This window comes from Agelaius phoeniceus, chromosome 3 (assembly GCF_051311805.1).
Source record: "Agelaius phoeniceus isolate bAgePho1 chromosome 3, bAgePho1.hap1, whole genome shotgun sequence".
In the NCBI taxonomy this organism is placed as follows: domain Eukaryota; kingdom Metazoa; phylum Chordata; class Aves; order Passeriformes; family Icteridae; genus Agelaius; species Agelaius phoeniceus.
The window spans coordinates 114127-132693 of record NC_135267.1 but is presented as its reverse complement, the minus strand read 5'-3'; the positions used below and the strand labels follow the sequence as shown (position 1 = coordinate 132693).

Below are 18567 nucleotides of genomic sequence, written 5' to 3'. Positions count from 1 at the left end.
GTGGCTCTGGCTGAGGTGTTCTGGACAGGAACAAGGAGCAGAAGGCTCTCAGCCTCCATGGGGAGAATTCATATTTCCCAGGCTCAGTAGCTCTGTGCTTTCCCCATGCAGGCTGCTGAATGTGGGGTGGGATCAGAAGAGGATGTCACAACAGCTCCCATGTCACAGCAACACCTGGAGCTCTGCAAGGGCTGGAGTCCAGACCCACTCCTAGGATGTGGCCTGGAGCACAGGGTCTCCTTCTCTGTCTTCTCTTGCTCAGCCACATCCACCTCCCAGGATCCTGTTTTCCTACTGTCCACACTGCCAGCTCTCTACTCTTAGCTTGTGTTCTACAAACACTGTCTGTGTCACCTGTGGAGAGCCTGGTTCCTCTCCCCAGGAGCTGAGCAGGCAGGGGTGCCCCAGCCACACTCACCAGAGCCAGGAGCACGTCCCGCAGCTCAGCCCAGCCCGAGTACGCCTCGGCACAGTTCCTGCCAGGAGCGTTCACCATCTCCACAAACAGGCGCTTGTAGATGTTGAAATTCTGCAACAAAAAGGACACAAGTGTGGAAGGAGACAGGTGAGGAGTCAGCAGACTCCAGAGCTCTCCTGCTGCCAAGCACAGGCCAAGAAAAGGGCTGCAGAGGGGCAGTGCTGCAGGAAGGGGGGCTGGGGACAAGGCAGACAAACAGGGAAGGATGCAGGGATGCTTCCTGCAGCCAATGCTCTCAGAGAGGCAAATGCTTCCTTTTGCTGTGAACTTGGTGCTCAAGGTGCTCAAAACAAATACAAACACTCAACTTCCCCTGCTCCTTCCCATGGAGAACAAGCCAGGAGATTTCCTTCAGCCCTCTGAAGAACGCCCTGCAGGGCTGGGCACGCTGAACTCAAAGCAATCCCAGCTCAGGTGGGAGCCTGATCCTGCAGCAGATCCTGCAGCAGACCCTGCAGCAGATCACAGCACATGGACAGTCCAGCTGGGGTGCCCTCCTCACCTGGGGGTTGGCAGGGGCTCCGTGCTGGGTGTACAGGTGCAGGGCTCTGTCCCAGCAGCCCTCACAGATCAGGTGTGTTGCATACAGGGCCACGTACTTGTGCAGCACCTGGTAGCTCTGGAGAAGACACACAGAAAGCAGCAGCATGAGGCTCTGGAACTTGGTGGGTATGGATTCAGCAGCCATGTGTGCACAACCCCACATACCTGAGTCCCAAAAGGTGAAACAAACAGGTAGCCAGAGCCAGACTGCCCTAAGCACACCTGGGATTGATTTCAGCCCTACTGACACCTTTGTCTTGGCTGGCTGATGCTGTGCTGATCCTCCACACATGCAAACACAGCTGTTTTGCAGCTGCCCACCACTTGCCAAAGCAATACTGCCAAACACTTGAAGGATGCAGCACCTCTATTATGTGTCAACAAGGCTGTAAAGCAGCCCTCAGTCTAACAAAGAAAGTAACTAAAACCCTGGGTGAAGATGTTTGTAATTTACAAAGCTGCTCTAGCCCATTACGCACGCTCTGTCACAGCTCCAGAACTGCAGACCTTCTTAGAGTGCTGCTCACACCAGTGCTCACCCCACCGACACTGCTGAGAACTGCTGTTGGCCTCACAGAAATTCAAGGGAGGAAAGAGCTGCTCCACACATGCATAAATATAGTAATGAGAGGAAGAAAATGGCACCAAATGTGCAACCCTGTTAAAAACTGAGTAATGGAAACAAGTTTATGATGCAGAAGAAGGACGAGTGTCCCAGCAGATGCCCAGAACTCCAACACCCAGGTGGGTGCTGGTGAAGCACCATGCTCAGTATAGCCTGGGATAAAGGTTGGGTCTGGTTGTTGCAGTTTGATGCAATATCCTGTTTTAGCTATCCCAGTCCGTTCCCAGGTGTACCAATATCTTCTCCCTTCCCCTCCCCTTGCCTCCTGCTGAGAGCTGTCTGTCAATCTTGACATTCCAGCAAGGCATCATCTGATTGGCAAAAGTTCAAAAGATGCCCCTCAGCCCTGGGGACATTGGGCTGCCTAAGTGCCACTTCTCTCCTGAGCCTTCCCCCCTCCCACCCACCCCTTCCCTCCCCCTGTCCCCGGGGCTTGAAAGGACACTGGGACCATGCGGTCGGGATTCTGTTGGAGCTGTTACAAGATTCAGAGACCTGTGACCCTGGAATAAAGCTCCGGATTAAACCCTCCAGCAGAATCCGTCTCCTTTTCTCCTTCGCCATCGCCTAAAGCCTTTCCACCAGAGGTAAAACTGAGTTCCTGCTTGCCTGGACTTGTTCCAAGTGTCAGCTGCAACATCCAGCCAGCCAAAGGAGTCTCTGAGGTGAAAACACCACAGTTGCCACCTCTGGTCCAGCAGCAAAGGTCAGATGAGCCCAGGCATGTTCCACCCGGTAATATTGGGATCATATTCCAATATCTGGTGTGTGACCTGTTTTGATAAATGTACCATTCTTGCTGTATAATCACTGGAGAGCAGCTGAGTCACAGTGATTATATTCTGCCCTGGTTATGGAAAAGGATCATGCCAATGCTCTCTTGGAGCAGACACCAAGATCTTAGACTCAGCGTGGCCTTGTGGTGCCCAATACAATAAACTGAGTCTCTCCCATTAAATGGAGTGTGCAGTTATTCTCTGGCTCCTGATAAGCAGAGCATCAATAGGAGAGCCTCCCAAGAGAACAATGACTTCAACAGAGACCATCTGCATCACAGAGAAGCCCAAGTCTAAGAGACACCAAGTCCACTCTAGTAGAATCCAAATGTAGGTTATCGGAACCAAAGTTATAAAACCACAGTCCCAGACATTCCCAGAGCTTTTCCAAGGCTTCAGCTGGCCTGGGTGACAAGCTGTGATGTCCCTACTAACTGCAGATGCTGTTGCCAAGGCTGCCCTGTTATTCAATCTGAACCAATATCTCACTCCAAAGAACTGCTTCCCCTTGCTTACCTCCATGATCAACAACTATTTAACCAATAACTGTTTAACAGCCAATCACCAATCAATAACCATCCCTCAAAGTACATCCTGGTAATTGAGAGCTGTCTTCTCCTGCTACTTCCTTGAAAGAGCACTGTAAAACAGTTTCATTTTGCTTTTCTCCATTTTATTACTCTGCTGAGGTAACTTTGTTAGTTTCAGGTCAGTAAAACCGAAAAAATGTCAGATTTGCTTTCCTGACTAGGATGTCTCATTCTGACTGACACCACAGCTCCCAAGAACACAGAGAAAGAAGGCTTTCTTCTACAAATCCCTGTTTCCATGGTACCAATTACTTCCAGCCCAAACAACTCATTTAGCTTCTTCCAGTGCTCCATTAATCACAAAATTTAAGCACAATATGCTTCCAGGTTCTAGCACTTCCCCCCTCAGCCTCACTGGCCACGATGGGGACAGTGGTGTGGGGCACCCCCACCTGCAGTGGCTCTCCATGCTGCCCACCCACTGTAGGGCTCCAGGAGCCCAGGTGTGTCCCTGAGGGCTCACACAAGCACTCACCTGCTTAGCTGCCACCTCCAGGCACTTCTCCCACTGCCCCTGCTTTGCATAGATATCCAGAGCTGCCATGACATCAATTCCCACCAGCTGAGGATGGAAACAGCCATGAATTCATTGTGCAGGCCGGGCTTCCTGCTCACATGCACACAAGCACCAGGTCAGCCATGTCTTTCTTTCCCAGACACACAGGCTCTTCCCCTCCACGGCACAAAACCACAGAGCCTGTGTGACCCATCTTCACTGAGAGGGACCTGCTCAGGCTGAGGAGGTTGGCCCATGTGAACCTTATGAAGGTCAACAAGTGACAGGTGCTGCACCTGGGTGAGAGCAACCCCAAACACAGAAGCAGCCTGGGTGGAGAATGGAGGGCAGCGCAGAGGAGAAGGACTTGGGGGTGTTGGTGGGCAACAAATTGCACATGAGCTAGCAATGTGTGCTTGGAGCACCCCACTCTAGTGCAAGGTGTCCCTGCCCAAAGCAGGAGTGGACTGAGATGAGCTTGAGGTGAGCTTTAAGGTCCTTTCCCAGCCAAACCCCTCTGTGATTCTGTGCTCTGGCATGCAGTAGCCATTGCTCACAGGCACATACAGACTCCTCACTCGTACTCATAGCCAGGCAAAGACCCCAGGATCTGCACAGGTCCTGACATCACTCCCCAGCCTGCAGACACCTCAAATACGTACCGAATCCACCTTTCCTTGTTTTTTCAAGTACTCCTTATAACGCTGGTCCACGTACTCCTCTGACCTGTGGGCAGAAAGAATCCCAAAAGGCAGCAAGACTCATGTCTTGCAGCAGTGCAGAGGCTGTATTCAACTTTGGAATCAGCAGTCTTGCAGCTGTGCTGTGTCCTGCTAGCAGGCTGCTGGTGCACAGATGGACGGGGAAGGAAAGGGTCTAAGCAGCTCTTCACAACATAATATGTGAGGAGAACAAAGGATCACAGGGCTTTCAGAAGGAAGTGCATGCACAGAGTTATGGCAAAGGAAAGGGAGATAGGGATGGGGTGAAACCAAAGGGTAAAACAGTTTCTGTGGGATGTGTGGCAATAGGAAAGTGTCAGAATGTTAAATGGCTTGGGAATGGTGGAGAATGGACCCTGTTGAATGTGGGAAAGCCACTGTGGGGAGAATCCAGGAAACCTGGGACAGTACAGGACAGGACAAGGGACCAGCTGGGGGTGGGAGGGGGAACAGGAAGAGTGCAGTTTGCAAAGCTCATGGCATACCTGGGGTCGAACTCCTTGGCTGTGTGCTTGGCTTTGCTCCATTCCTCCCCTTCAATTAAGGCATCAATAGCTTCTCGGATGAGGTCCAGGTTCAGGTAGAGCTCAGCTGCCTGCAGGGCCAGAGACGCTTCCATGGGAGGCAAAACCCCAAGGGTTCCCTGTGTCCCAGGCTGAAGCTGGTGCTGGACCAGCACACAGACACAACAGGAAGTCTCTTCCCAAAAGATCAGCCTCTCCTCTGCTTCCTGCCTTCTCCCAAGGCCTGGCTCTCTCACACTATCCCAGGACTTGATTAATTCCCCTCTTCCATCCTCTTTGAAGATTCTGCACAGCCTACCTCAAGAGAAGGCCACCCATTCACCCATCACCCCAGGATGTGACCTGACCTCCTTCCCTTGGACAGAGCTCTCCCTTCCAATGTCACTGCTTCCTGAGCAGCCCTGGGGCAGGAGCCAGTCCTCACCATGCTGTATTTCTTCATGGCCACCAGCTGAGGAGCCACGGTCCGTGTCACCTCCATGCTCTGTGACTGATCCAAGAATTTCACAGCCAACTCAGCAGCCTGTGAAAAGAAATTGTCAGCAGCTTAATTGATGAAGATGGTGGGAAAGTGGGATGAAGCTGGGAAGTGCTCCGTCCCAGCTACAAGACTGACACTTGGAAGCACTTGAATGATGGAGGAAGGGGAGAAATGGCAAGTCAGAGGAGCAAAGCCCAGCCACTTTCACACATGGGAGAAGATCAGACAAGGACATAAGTGTAGTTGAAGGTGGTACAAGGACATGGGTGTGAGTGAGAAGTATGAGCAAGAGCACAGCACAAAGGCTGGTGGCATGGAGCACAGGAAGGGGCTCCTCTAGCAAGGGCTGAATCACAGAGTGCAGCTCTGCCGTGGGCACACAGACATGGGCCTGCCACAGGCAGAGGTGCCAGAGTAAGGCAGGCAGCACCACGCAGGGTAAGCACAGCCTGTCGTGACACAAGAGAACAGCTATGAAGGCTTTCAGCCCTGCAGGCTCTCCTGAGCCCTGCAGTGACACACATCTCTGAGGGGCACTCAGGACGTGGAAGAGCTCCCAGGCAGAAGAGCAGCTGAAGGGAATCCCAGCCCCTGACAGTACCTTCAGCAAGCACTTCTCCACCAGGACACTGTTGCTGGGGTCCCGCACCTTCAGGTAGCAGTCCACGGCCCTGGCGTACTCCCCAGACTGCTCCCACTCCCGCGCCTGCTCCAGCAGCCCTTCAGGTCCACTGCAGGAGGAATGCAGGCTGTGAGCAGGACAGGGATGCTGCACAGATCCTGAGACAGCGTGCAGGGGGTGGGCAGGGAGGTGCACACGACAGGCAAGCAGGGAGCTCAGACAGAGCAGGGCATGTGACAGAGAACATGGACAGTGCTGAGGAAAGAACTGACCAAGGACCCTGGGGAGATGCAATGGCACTACAGGAGACCATGGAGATTGGTAAGTGGGGCAAGATGCCATCTGGGAGATCTTGGATGGCAGAAATAAGACTCCCAGAGAAATAAGGAAGGATGATAGGAAACCTATGCAGTAAGAAGTCCGGAGTCCTCAAGAAGGAAACAAGTGGATGTCAGGGATCCCATCAGGCTGTCTCTGTAAGGCATCAGCAAAATGGCCATGGGGAAGAGCTTCCAGGCTATTTCCTGCAGCCTGACCACAGCACTCCTTACCTGGAGCCTTTCTTGCCAGCCTCTCTGCCACACTCCTCCTGCAGCTCTGCCAGCCGACCAGGCAGGTATTCCTTGCAGATCCGCAGGGCCTCGCTCCACATGCCAGCCTCCTGCACAGGCACAACGGGGAGAAGTTCTCACCAGCTCACCAGGATCCCCCACACTCCTGCTATCACATAACACACCTACCCCCTCATCTTCGTCTTGCCAGAAAACTGACCAGAAGAAACAACCACAGTAGCACCACCCAATTCTCTCCTCCCTGAGAATGGCACCTGTGTCTGTCCACCTGCCCTAACCACCTCAGGGGAACATGTTCATCCATTCCAGCTACCTCAGTGGAATGGGCACTTCAGCCTCCAAATGCACCCACTTGTGCTACCCCAAGGACCACCCATCCTCCAGAACCATGAGAAAGCAAAGCTATGATATGAAATCCACTGGTTCAGTCTTCAGGCCAGAATTCAGTTCCTCCAGAAACCCTGAGTAAATGGTTTCTCTTTGGCTACTAAGCTGGCAGGGGGAGCTGGGAGGTGAATTTCACTCCTCCATCTAAACTGGGTTCTTGTCCAGTGAGGAAGGCAATGATGTTGCTGCTACAAGCTGCACTCACCTTGTAGTACTTGATGGCCAGCTCAGGTCTCTGTGCTCGCAGGAGGAAGGCCTCTGCCTTCTGGAACTCTCTCTGCTCAAAGGCAAACTGTGCCTGTCCTACCAGCACATCAGCCACGCTGTCTGGGTCGTGAGCCTCAGCCACACGTTGTGCAGCGTCCCAGTTCTGGTTGTGCACAAACCTGGGGGATGAGAGGTACCAGGGACAACAGGTGGAACAAGGATAATAAGGAGCAGCCCAGTGCTGGAGAGGCAGCCAGGCTGGAATTGCATGGAGAGAGCAGACACAGCAGGATGGGGAGGACACATACATCAGCACAGCTTCCTTGGGTTTCCCAGCTTTAATGAACTCTCCTTCAGCCTCTTCAAATTTGCCCTAGAGGAGAAGAAGTGATTTGTTTGCACACCTTCCTGTTCTGGCACCATCACATGACCTCCTCTACTCATCCAAGGCAGCATTTATGAAGCACAGGTCTGTGGAGCTTGGCACTGTCATCATGGAGCCCTTTGGAAATGCAGGGACTGCAGCCACAACTGTGGCTGCTGCAGCAGCCCAGGGACAGCTGCTCAGTTACCTGAGGGACTGGAGGACTTGCACCTGTTCCAGGGGGAAAATTACCTCATCTTCTAGGAACATGGCATACTTTAGGTGGATGTCTGGCATCTTCTGCTTCATGGAGAGGCGGGCCAGCTCAAAAGCAAATTCGAAGACCCTGCAATGCAAGAGAGAAGGACTGTGCTGTGAGTGTGTGCCTTCATCAAGAACAAGACACTAGGAGAGAAGAGAGGGGAATACAGGGGGCCCCAAGTGAATTAGCACTGTCTGTTCCTCCTGTTCCTGACCAGGGGCTTTTAGAGTCCCTACTAAGGAAATGTGGCTCCTTCACACCTGCTGTTAGAGCCCAAGGCAGGAGCCAAGAGATGTGGGAGCCTCGGGAAGAGCAGTAATGAATGGCCATACAGGCAGACACCTGGCCAGCTGCAGAGCAGGGCCAAAGCCGTTGTGGCACACAGTTACTCATGTTAGTGACATGAGGAGCACCTCCTCTCATGCTCAGAGGCTCTCACGAGCCTTCCCCTGCAGAGGTTGAGGGACAAACTGCATTTGCCTGCCAGCTCAGGCTTGGCATTTGAGAGACTGACACAAAGATAAGAAGTGGGATGTGCCAAGGATGTGGAAGGCCTGTGTGAAGCATGCTGGGGTGGGAAGACATGTCATTTTCTGGATCTGCAGCTGCCATGTGCACACAGTTATCTTGGCCCACACGTTTTTCTCTGGTTGGCAGAGGGGAGGGAGGTGCTGGGCACCTGCATACCCGCTGTCCGTTGCATGGTCAATGGCCATCTCCAGAAGTCCAAATTTGCTGAGGAGTTTCACAGCTGCCTCTCCACCCAGGCTCTTTGCCCACAGATAGGCCACATGCTTGTGGGAGTTTGCACCCCCGTATGCCTTGGCCACCTGTCCAAAGGAAAGGAAATGGAAAAAACCAGTGTATGTTTCACCCTCAGCAGATTGAGCCCCTCTCATGTGCTGCCTGCCAGCAGGAGGGAGCCCCAAAACCATCTGTCCCCTCCCAAAAAACCCTTCTGCAAGCACCACTGCACTGGTGAGGGGGACAGTAAGACAAAGGCACACAAGGTGCAGCAGAACAGCTGCTGCCACAGCAGAGCCACATCACTGCTTGGACAGCAGGAGGGACCCCAGCATTCCATGGCCACACGGAGGAGAGCAGTGCTGGGGGGCTGTGGCCAGAGCAACACCCCTGAGGTACCACAGGATGAGTGATCAGGGCAGAGCCTCAAGGAAGGCAGCCCAGCAGAAAGGCCAAGGCTCAAACCCTGCAGGTTGAGAGGCCCAGAGGGCTCCAGGACTGGGGCAGTTCTGAGGCTGGGTAGGGTACACCAAGTGTTCTGATCTTGCAGTGAACAGAGACAAAGCAGTTTCCACCAGGATCCCACAGCCAGAAGCTGACCCCTGCACAGGTGGGGAGCTGTGAGTGATTATTACCCTGTATGCCTCTTCCCACATGTCATTCACTCTGTACATGTTCACTGTGGTCTTCCAGTCTTTGGCTTCCAGGTAATGATACTCAGCCTCCTGCAGGCGCCCCTCTGCCTCCAGCTCCTGCAGTCAGAGGCAATGAGGCAGTGACACTTGTGTGAACACCTGTACATTCCCCCTTGTCCTTTACAGGCTGCAGTGTGAGCTGAGAAAAGCTTGTTAGCCCTTGGCCTTGAAAACACCACCTGGGCTCAGCTCTTCCTGAGCTTATCAGAAACACTGTCCTGCTCCAAGGAACTGCTGCTGTTTTCCTTATGATCAGCCTTGGAAAATATTCCTCTTGCCTGAATAGCGTAACACTCCTGTTCTCACACTTTCAAAGGAAATGCCTACCCAACCTCTGGCCAGGATGAAGCACTGTTATGACTGAAGCCCTTGTGATCCTATAAACAGCAGTCCAAAATGAGACCCTTCCGAGCTGTCCTGGCACCACAGTGGGCTGTGACCAGCACCCTCCCTCTGGGGGGGACACCTGTCAGAGCCAGCAACCTCAGGTTTGCTGTTGGAGGATTGCCCAAACACAATGTGTCCTGGGCCAGTAGCTCACTCCTTGAGGCTGGTCCTTCACCCACTGGGAGATGCAAAGGCCTCCAAAGTGAGGATTTCACTGACCTCTGGGGGGAATTTTTCACAGGTACCTTGTAGGCACTGACTGTTTCTGTCTGGGTGCATAAAGATGCACGCATGCTATAGCAATTCTGGGAGAAATGTGGCTTTCTTAAATGTCTCAGTGTCTCGGATATCTAAGTAAGTTAGGCCTGTAAGTAAGATTAAGTTATAGTTATAAACTTACTTGAATGCTGCTGTGTTGTTCTCTTGCTAAGTTGTTAAACATAAGTTATAAGCTAAGTGTTGCTAAGTGTTACTCTTCTGCTGAGTTGCTAAGTATAACTTCAAAGTTATAAGTTAGGCTAAATGCTGTTAAGTGTTATTCCTCTGTTAGATTGTTAAGGTTAAGCTATAAATTAAGCTATAACTTCAAAGTTATAAGTTAGGCTAAATGCTGTTAAGTGTTATTCCTCTGTTAGATTGTTAAGGTTAAGCTATAAATTAAGTTAGGTGTAAGTTAAATGCTTTCCTATGTTAAATTGTTAGTCTTAAGGTGTAAGTTAAATTAAAGTACTCTTACATTTGAGTGCTGTTAGGCTTTTAGGCTGTGCTCCTTTTTATCCTTGCCCACACTGTCTTTTGTCACACCCACCCCCATAGATAGTTTTTAGTTAATTTCTTCTTTGATTGGCTGGACTTTGGTTGGTTTTGTTGTTGCTAGTTTTTCCCTGTTGTGCCTTAGCTGTCCTGTAAGTAGTAGAGTGAATCTTGACAACAAACTTGTTCTGCTTTGATACTTAATATTAAACCTGATTTTTGCTCATACCCTTGCCACTGATTTTTTAAGCGATCTCAAAACCTTGTCTGTGACAACAATCTTGCCCCTGCTTGGTTTAGCTGATCCCCTGCCATGAGATGCACTCACCTTGCCCAGGTGCAGGTGAGTATCTCCAAGTAAGTCCTTGTGGTACTTGGCTACTAGGCAAACCATCTCATCATACATCTTGCACTTCTTGTACATGGTGATGGCCCGATCGGGTTCATTCACGGTGATGTACAGCCTGGCAACACGAGCACATCCAAACAGCTCAGCCAAGACTAGTCCCTGAAACCTCTCCACATCCTGAAATACCAGCTTAAGCTCTCTGTGTGTGGAGAAAGCTCCTCTGACATTCCAAACCCCAGTCTCAAATTCTCCCTCTAACCCAGGAAAGGGCTTCTCTTCACTACAGCTGATTTTTCAGGGCTCAGTCTTGGGCTGACACCGGTACTGGAGGAAACTCACCTCTCTGCTTCTTTGTACTTGCCCTGTCTCTCCATCTCCTGGGCCTGGGTTATGTACAGCACTGTCACCTCCTCCTGGCTCATACACTTGAGTGCCAGCTGCCAAAAGGAATGCACAGGGGAGAAATGAACAGCAATTTCCTGACACATGACAGTGAAGGAGAAGGGAAAACATATTTCCTTCCCATCTGACAGACAGATATCTGTGCTGTATGCTATGCAAAGCATGGGCAGTCATTTGTCACTGTCACAAAGCACACAGGACCAGCTTTTGGAGAAGGCCATTTGTGCCAGAGGTCCACCCATATGGGGCTGTGAGAGGGAAGGCTAAGGTCAGGATGGGAACACTGGATTTCTTGCTGGCTCCTGGATGTCCCTGCTCACGTATCTGGGAAGAGTCCTGGCTGATCAGGTATTGGTGCACAAGGCACCACCACCTGCTGATGGAAGACACATCTCAGCAAGTGGAGTGAGGCTCACAGAAGCTTTGGCTGCTGACTCTACCTTGTGAGCGTGTTCCCAGAGCCCAGCCTGCGTGTACATGTCGATGGCATCCTTGGTCTGGCCTCCCTTGATGTACAGCTCCTCTGCAACCTGCCAGGAAAGGACCACACTCAATACAGCCCAGGGACACACAGAGCAGTGGTGACTGTGTCTGTGGCCTCACCTGATACTCCTGCAAAGCTGCATAATGCTGGGCAATCTTGAGGTAATATTTGGCTGCTGTCTGTTTGTCCTGCAAGTCCAAAATGTAGATGGCCTTCTTCCACTGCCGGGCTCCCAAAGCTGCCTCGAGGGCCTTAATTGAGCACCTGGCACCAAACCCATCAGCCTTTAGAGCCAGGCAGTAGGCATCTCCTCTAGCTACACCGTGCCAGGGAGACTAGAGTGCTCTGCTGCCTGATTCAGCTGCCTGAGTTAGAGCAGCATAAAGCAGCTGAGTAACTGGCAGTGCTGAGCGGGATGAAAGGACTGGGACAGCAGGGAAGAGCAATCAGCACTGTAAGACCTTGGGAGAGATGTGGGAAGGCATCAATCAATAGCTGGTGCACACAAGCAAGTGGGGCACTCCTAAGCGGGGTAGTGGGGGCTCACTCAGGCAAACCCCCAGCTGACAGAGGCAAAGGTATCAACTCCATGCCCTGCCAGCACCCTGCAGCTCATACAGCCCTGCCCTGCTCCCACCTGGCTTCGATGTAGTGGTTGATAGCAGCATCCAGCTGTTTCTGCTGCACCAGATGGTCTCCCCAGGCCTCCTCCAGCTTCACAACCTCTGCAGGAAATGCCAGGCGAGCCAGCTCCACAGCTGAGGGGACACAAGAGCTGTAATGCTGAGGCCCGCAGGGAAGCAGAACTGTGGGGCAAACATGGGCCTTGGACCTGGCACAGGAGGAGGGGAATGGTGACTGCCTAAGCTCCCATGGGTTACCCAGCAGCCCAGACCCTGTAGGGAGCTGGGTCAAATCCATGCTGCTGCAGTCAGCATGGCCAAGGGCTTGGGAACAAGACACTCTCCTGGGACTGCATGTGCGAGTACAACTATGTGAAAATACACTGAATGATAGGATAGGTGGGAGCTGCAGAGCATCCAGGCATCTCCAGGCTCCAGGGCAATATTTCATGCTGCCACCAGGCCAGAGTAGCCAGGCTCCTGCTGGAGATGAGTGGGAGGAGCACATTGAGCACAGTACCTTTCAGGAAGGCACTGCCCTTGCCGTAGCACTCCAGAGCCTTTCGTGTGTTCCCAACCTTCTCGAACAGGTCTCCAGCCTAGGACAGAGACAAGCTGCCAGTTTCCAGAGCCACCAACCCCCACCAGCTCCATGCACACTCTGCACCAGCCCTGCCCTCCCAGCTAACCAAGTGTATGGCGATTGATGAACTGCTAGGAAAGACAGCAGGAGCCAAGACCACTGTCCTTCCTGCTGCCTGACTCCAGCACAGCCATCCTGCAAGACCAAAGGCTCATCCCCTTCAGTGTTTGAACGGTGGCAAGACCACACATCTAAAGAACTGTAAAAACAGAGCAAGTATATACCAGCCTTTCCTCTCCTTGTCCGTCTCTGACAGCCTGCACAGTAGGAGCTGCCTGACTTTGTGATGCCCTCAGATCATCGTATTTAATGGCTTTTGACAGACTCTACCTCCATGATTTGTCTAATAATTTTTGGACTATTTATACTTTTGGTAACAACATCCAGTAGCTGGGAGCTCCAGTTAGTCTTTCAACTGAAAGCTTAAGAAAAGATGACAGGTTTGAAAAAGTACAAAGTTGTCTTGTGTTGAAATGGCCAGAAAATGCTGAAGATAAATTGAGACTAAAGAAATGTAATTTATAAAAGAGACATAAAACAAGCTAACAAAAAGCAGTGGGTTTTTTTTCACACAACATCTAACTGAACTGGGTAACTCAAAGCCAAAATTGTAACTTAAAATCTGCATGTGGTTCAAGCAATAATTTGACAAGCTCATAGAAGTAAAATCTATCAAGAGCTCTCAAACACAGAAGTAGAGCTGTTCAGGTATATTACAGGCTTCAAACTGCTGAACCTCTAGTTCAGTTCAGTGAAAACACACTATAGGAAGTGCCACCCTGTATTTGCCTGCTCTGTCCTTTATTTTTTATGCTTATTTTAAGTAAGTGCCTCTGGCAGGTGCTTATTTCTTAAGCACCTGCCAGAGGCCACTGTCGGCCAGCCTGCTGAGCAGTGGGCAGACCCAGAACTGCTTTCTTGCATTAACATGATGTGCTATGGAAAAAACACTCTTTGGTTTTAAAACTGTCACGTCACAATAAGTTACCCATTTTTGGTGTTATTAGACACAGAGAAAAATCACATCCCTTCTTTATGATATTCATGGCTTTCCAGACAGTCTTCAACTCCTTTGTTTTCCTTCCTTAACTTTTCCATTTAGACCATCCTTACACCATATTTTATTCTGATATGAGGAAGCACTGACATTTCCACAGTGATATCAAGTTTTCAGTTTGATTCACAATTCTGTTCTGTTCCAAATCTTCCTAAGGCCTCCTTAACTATTACTGACACTCTATATTCTGGAGACATGTCGCCAATCAGATGTGACCTTTTTACTGATTAATAAGAGTAATTCTAGACCTCACCCATGTACAATGGGCACAGTGAGGATTTCCTCATAAATGTTAATTGCAACCTCATCGACCCAGAATTACCTCTGCTACTTTGCAGCTCAGTGCCCCTGTGTCTCACAGGTGCAGAGGATGGGGTAAAGGCCTGATGTCCCTAAGCTGGGAGCCCAGTGGGAAGGGCACTCACCTGCTCATACAGTCTCACAGGTGCAGAGGATGGGGTAAGGGTCCTGATGCCCCTAAGCTGGGAGCCCAGTGGGAAGGGCACTCACCTGCTCATACAGCTCCCCTCTGATCAGCGCTGTGGAGATCCTGTCGATGACATCCCCATTGGTGAGCAGCTCGTCCTTGCTCATGGCCAGCCGTGCTGCTTTGGCTGGCAGCCCTGCCCGCAGGTACAAGCTGATGGCTGCCAGGTAGTCACCCTGGCCCTCCTGGACCTCCCCAGCCTTCTCCTCCTGCTGGGTATCCAGTAGCCACTGGTAGTAACCCCGACGCAACTTCTCCAGCATTGGGTGTCCCTGTGGAGAAACACAGAACTGGGAGTCCTGGCTAGGATGAGATATTGTCCAGCTCATCCTGCAGGCTCTGAGCAGCTGCTCACAGCACCAGGCCTCTTGTTGCCCAGTTATCAGAAACTAAAATGCCAGCCCTGTGTACCAATGGGCACTACCCATTCTTTTTTGAAGCACAGATACTCCCAAACCAATTTCAGTAGCTTTTCTCTCTGTTCATCCAGGTCTGTACTTACACCAGTGCAACCTTCCCTTCTACTTGGAGCCCTTCTAAGCAGAAGCAAGGTAGGGCAGGTGAAAAGAACACAGACCCTGAATGGAATGGACTCCCAGCCAGAAGATTTACCAAGCAAGACCAGCCTATAGCCAGTGCAGCAGTACTCTGTACCTTGGCCTTGGCCACCACAATGCATTCATCCCACATGTGCAGCTCCTGGTACATGTCCATGGCCTCCTCTGGGGTGTTCTGTGTTGGAAAGCAAAGTGTTAACCCCGGCAGACACACTGCCAAGGAGCTCTCACAGCAGGCAGGGTTAGATGTGCAGAAAACACTTGGAAAAGTGTACTGTCTCCATTACTTGGATATACATCCTCCCTCACACTCTTCCTACACCTCAGGGTAATTCCACACCTCAGAACAAGGAATACCTTTTCTACTTCATGGAGAAAATTCTTCTGCTAGGAACAAGCAACATCTTCCTTCCCTCTTACAGTAGAGGGCACACACCTCCCCACCCAGCATTAAACAGAACCTTTTCCACTCCTTGTTCCTTTACTCACTTGTTCCAGAAAGATCATCTCTGCCAGCTTGTAGTTCTTGTCCAGCATGGCCAGGCGGGCCCGCACCAGGTAATGGTCTGTGCCATCCCCACCCTGCAGACAACAGCAGCAAGCTCAGTGTGCTGAGGGAAAGAACAGGCTCAAGAATGGAACATTCTAGAGGGCACTGCAGCTGGAGGCTGGGTCACTACAGAAACAAAAGACAGTTGAGAATCACAGCAGTGACAAGCCAGGACAGTATAAAATGGCCAGCCTTGGACAAAGACAATGTCAGCAGTTTCTACATGAAGAGACACTGGTCTGTAGCATGACACTGGTGAGCAGGGACACAGAAGATCATGTGCATGCGAGTGTCTGCAGGGAAACTGCTGCTCTGCAGAGCAGGAAAAGTTTCACTTACATGTTCCTGAGCTGCCTGGTCAGCAATGACATTGGTTTCATGCAGAAATCGAGCCTTTGCCATGTTTCCCAGAGCTGCAAAGCACCTGGAAAATGCAAAGCAGTTAGTCAATACCCAGGTTTTGTTGCCCAAGATAAGAAAATCAGAAACCAGGCAGCAGACTCAGCTCAGCAATGGGAGAGGAGGAGTGGCCCTACTTCAAGAGAAAGATTTTGCCAAGACCTATGTTCAGATGTGCCTTCTAGCCCTGCTCCATGGGAGAATCCAGGAACATGACCAAGGCTCATGTTTCACCTCCCCAGGCTTCAGCAGTGCTTGTTGATGTCTGTCAGCTCTCTGAGTCCTTGCCATACACAGCTTTGGGCAAACATCAACAAACATTTATGCTACAGACAGAGGTGTTCCCAGCCCTGGTTCTGGCATTACCAGCTGGGATGAAAAGGCAAAGCCATGGCCTGGCACAGAGAACAGGTAGGTCTCCAATGCAGGGAATACTCCAGACCATACACAGAGCCATCTTTAGCTGGACCCTGGTTTCTGGGATTCAGCAAAGAGCACACTGAAGCCATGAAGGTGTGATGTACCTCTCTGCAATGTGCAGCTGTCTCGCTTCCAAAGCCAGTCTGCTGAGGGTCTTCCACATGGCTTCAGTCTCTGTGGACATTTCCAGCGTCTCCAAAAATGCAGCAGCCCTTGAGACAGAGATTTGCAGACTTTCAGTGACAGAAGAGCTCTCTGAAGAAAATCCCAGACTGAGACGGGAGCTTCCTAACCAGAGTGGCACTGAAACCAAAGCCAGCTGGGTGTGCCCAGCTCTGAAGAGTGTAACACAGAGCCTGACAGAGCAGGGGGAAATTCAGACATCCAGGTTATTCCTACCTGGCAGATTATCAGCAGAAGGCTGTAGCAGTGTGGGACAAATCTAAAGTGTTCTGTCTGACACAAGTCCCTACTGAGAAAGTCTCTGAAGACACAACAGTGCTATGAACAGGTGAAGTTTTCTTCCCTGGTCACTTTTAAAAGCCTCTAAGAGTGTCAGCAGTATCCGGGCAGCTGCCATGAGCGCTTCAGGCAGTCAAATTTCACTCTGCACAGCTCCTAGATGTTTCCATGATACTGCTAGCATCCCTGGAAGGGCAGCAGTAAAAGCACCCAAGCACGATTGCCCATCTGGCTGCTCTGGAGACTCTTATTCACTGCAATTACTTGACAGCTACCTTCAGCAAAGCCCTGCTGATGTCTGTGGGACCAGACTGGCCAGTCTCTCCCTGAGTCTGAAACCACAAAGCTGAAAGGAGGCAAAAGCTGAAAAATCTCTCCTGAAGGATTCTGATGTTCATTATAGCCAGACCTGGCACCAACATCAAGTTCAACTGTGGAAAGCTGTGCTGCTGCCATTCACGGGTCATTGATTCCCAGGTGCCTGGCATGTGACATGAGCTACCTGCCACCCCCTCTGGCACATCCAGCGCTTACCTGTGATAGTCCCCATCATCAATGGCAGTTCCAAACTCTATAAGACCTTCATCCAGGGTGTAGGGCACAGTGTTCACTCCTTCAGATACTATCACTTCAGTCTTTCCATCATTCCTTTCCAAGCCTACGATATCCCCCTAGAAAGAGGACCAGCTGTCAATACTCCCCTGCTCATCTGAAGTGTGGGGGGTTTCAGGGGTGTGAGGGCAGCACTGCAACAGCTCTGCCAGTCATGGCTCTTCTGAATGAGTGAGCACTGAGCACTGAGCCATGAAGCAGCTCCCTGCTCCATCTTCTGCCAGAAATATCTGCCACAAAGTTGACAAATGAGCTTGTATTTTGTCCAGAAGAAACTAACAGTTCCCTTCTGTCTCCTTTCTGCCATACCACCCTTACTACTCCCACACACGTGAGGAAGAAGAAGAAGAACCTGCAGGAGACAATCAAAGTCTGCAGAGTTTTACCTTCAGAGGAAACATGGTGACTCGCTCTGGAGCATCGATGTTGTACCAAATGCAGAGACTGTTCCTGTTCTGAGCCACCACCACATCGCTGCCTGGGACCCACTGCACGTAGGAGCAATAGTTCAGAATGGTGGTCTTGGTGCTGCTCTCAATGTCATAGAGCTGCAGCTGCAGAGGGAAGGGAGAACAGGCTCAGCTGGGCTCTGGCTGGGCTGCAGGCTCACTGCAGGAACTGAGCTGAGCAGGCGTCTTGGGAACAGACATCACCCATCAGGAAATAGACCTTTTCCAAGACACACATCCTAAAATCTCATACTTATTTATACACTCCTGTAAGACCTTTTTAAACCCTTGCAGCACTCTTGCCTCCCTTAGAGCTTGGCACAGACACATATAAACCAGAATATGCCTCATGCTACTTCAGCTGCCTCTCAACTGCTGAGCTGGAACAGGAAAATGGGCTCTGAAGTCCTTAATGGAAACAAACAAAGGGACCAAGGAGGGCTCTCCTCTGCAATTTTGGGCTGAACTCTCCATCCCAGGCACAGTCCTGTTGCAATGACTACTACCAATAAGGTGAGAGGTCAGCTGTTTGTGGAACACACTGCCCCAAACCAAACACAACAGTTTGGAAGGTGTAACCTGACATATGGCATAACTTTGCTATATATATGATGTCTTGTGACTGAGAAGTCCCAGACTGCCTCTATTCATTGTCCTCACCTAGAGAAGATGAGAAACAGAAGAGAGAACAGTGCTAGTCTCATGAAACACCTATCAAAAGAGAACAAGAATGTCCCTGTTTCAGTCTGTACCAAAATGGCTGGAGAAATCATAGAACCCCAGAATGGTTTGGGTTGGAAGGAACCTTAAAAATCATCTTGTTCCAACCCCCTGCCATAGGCAGG

General features: G+C 50.9%; 1 protein-coding gene across 3 annotated transcripts in view; it reads right to left on the bottom strand.

The window, feature by feature from the left end:
• Positions 1-18567, bottom strand: part of IFT172 (intraflagellar transport 172) — a 39873-nt gene that overhangs the window by 6842 nt on the left and 14464 nt on the right. The window contains exons 16-42 of one of the 3 annotated variants that reach the window (XM_077176377.1): positions 17660-17827; positions 17196-17332; positions 16304-16411; positions 15720-15804; positions 15320-15412; positions 14928-15005; positions 14297-14545; positions 12607-12685; positions 12101-12221; positions 11583-11727; positions 11420-11509; positions 10917-11014; positions 10557-10692; positions 9029-9145; positions 8337-8479; positions 7640-7733; positions 7332-7396; positions 7022-7202; positions 6409-6518; positions 6262-6285; positions 5837-5966; positions 5179-5277; positions 4716-4825; positions 4171-4234; positions 3488-3574; positions 981-1097; positions 419-529 (exon numbers count right to left, since the gene is read on the bottom strand). In XM_077176377.1, coding sequence (XP_077032492.1) covers positions 419-529; positions 981-1097; positions 3488-3574; positions 4171-4234; positions 4716-4825; positions 5179-5277; positions 5837-5966; positions 6262-6285; positions 6409-6518; positions 7022-7202; positions 7332-7396; positions 7640-7733; positions 8337-8479; positions 9029-9145; positions 10557-10692; positions 10917-11014; positions 11420-11509; positions 11583-11727; positions 12101-12221; positions 12607-12685; positions 14297-14545; positions 14928-15005; positions 15320-15412; positions 15720-15804; positions 16304-16411; positions 17196-17332; positions 17660-17827 — 3039 coding nt within the window. Of the gene's footprint in view, positions 1-418; positions 530-980; positions 1098-2255; positions 2420-3487; positions 3575-4170; positions 4235-4715; positions 4826-5178; positions 5278-5836; positions 5967-6261; positions 6286-6408; positions 6519-7021; positions 7203-7331; positions 7397-7639; positions 7734-8336; positions 8480-9028; positions 9146-10556; positions 10693-10916; positions 11015-11419; positions 11510-11582; positions 11728-12100; positions 12222-12606; positions 12686-14296; positions 14546-14927; positions 15006-15319; positions 15413-15719; positions 15805-16303; positions 16412-17195; positions 17333-17659; positions 17828-18567 lie in introns of those variants that run through there. The other 2 variants (XR_013181698.1, XM_054652952.2) reach the window with 2 other exon arrangements.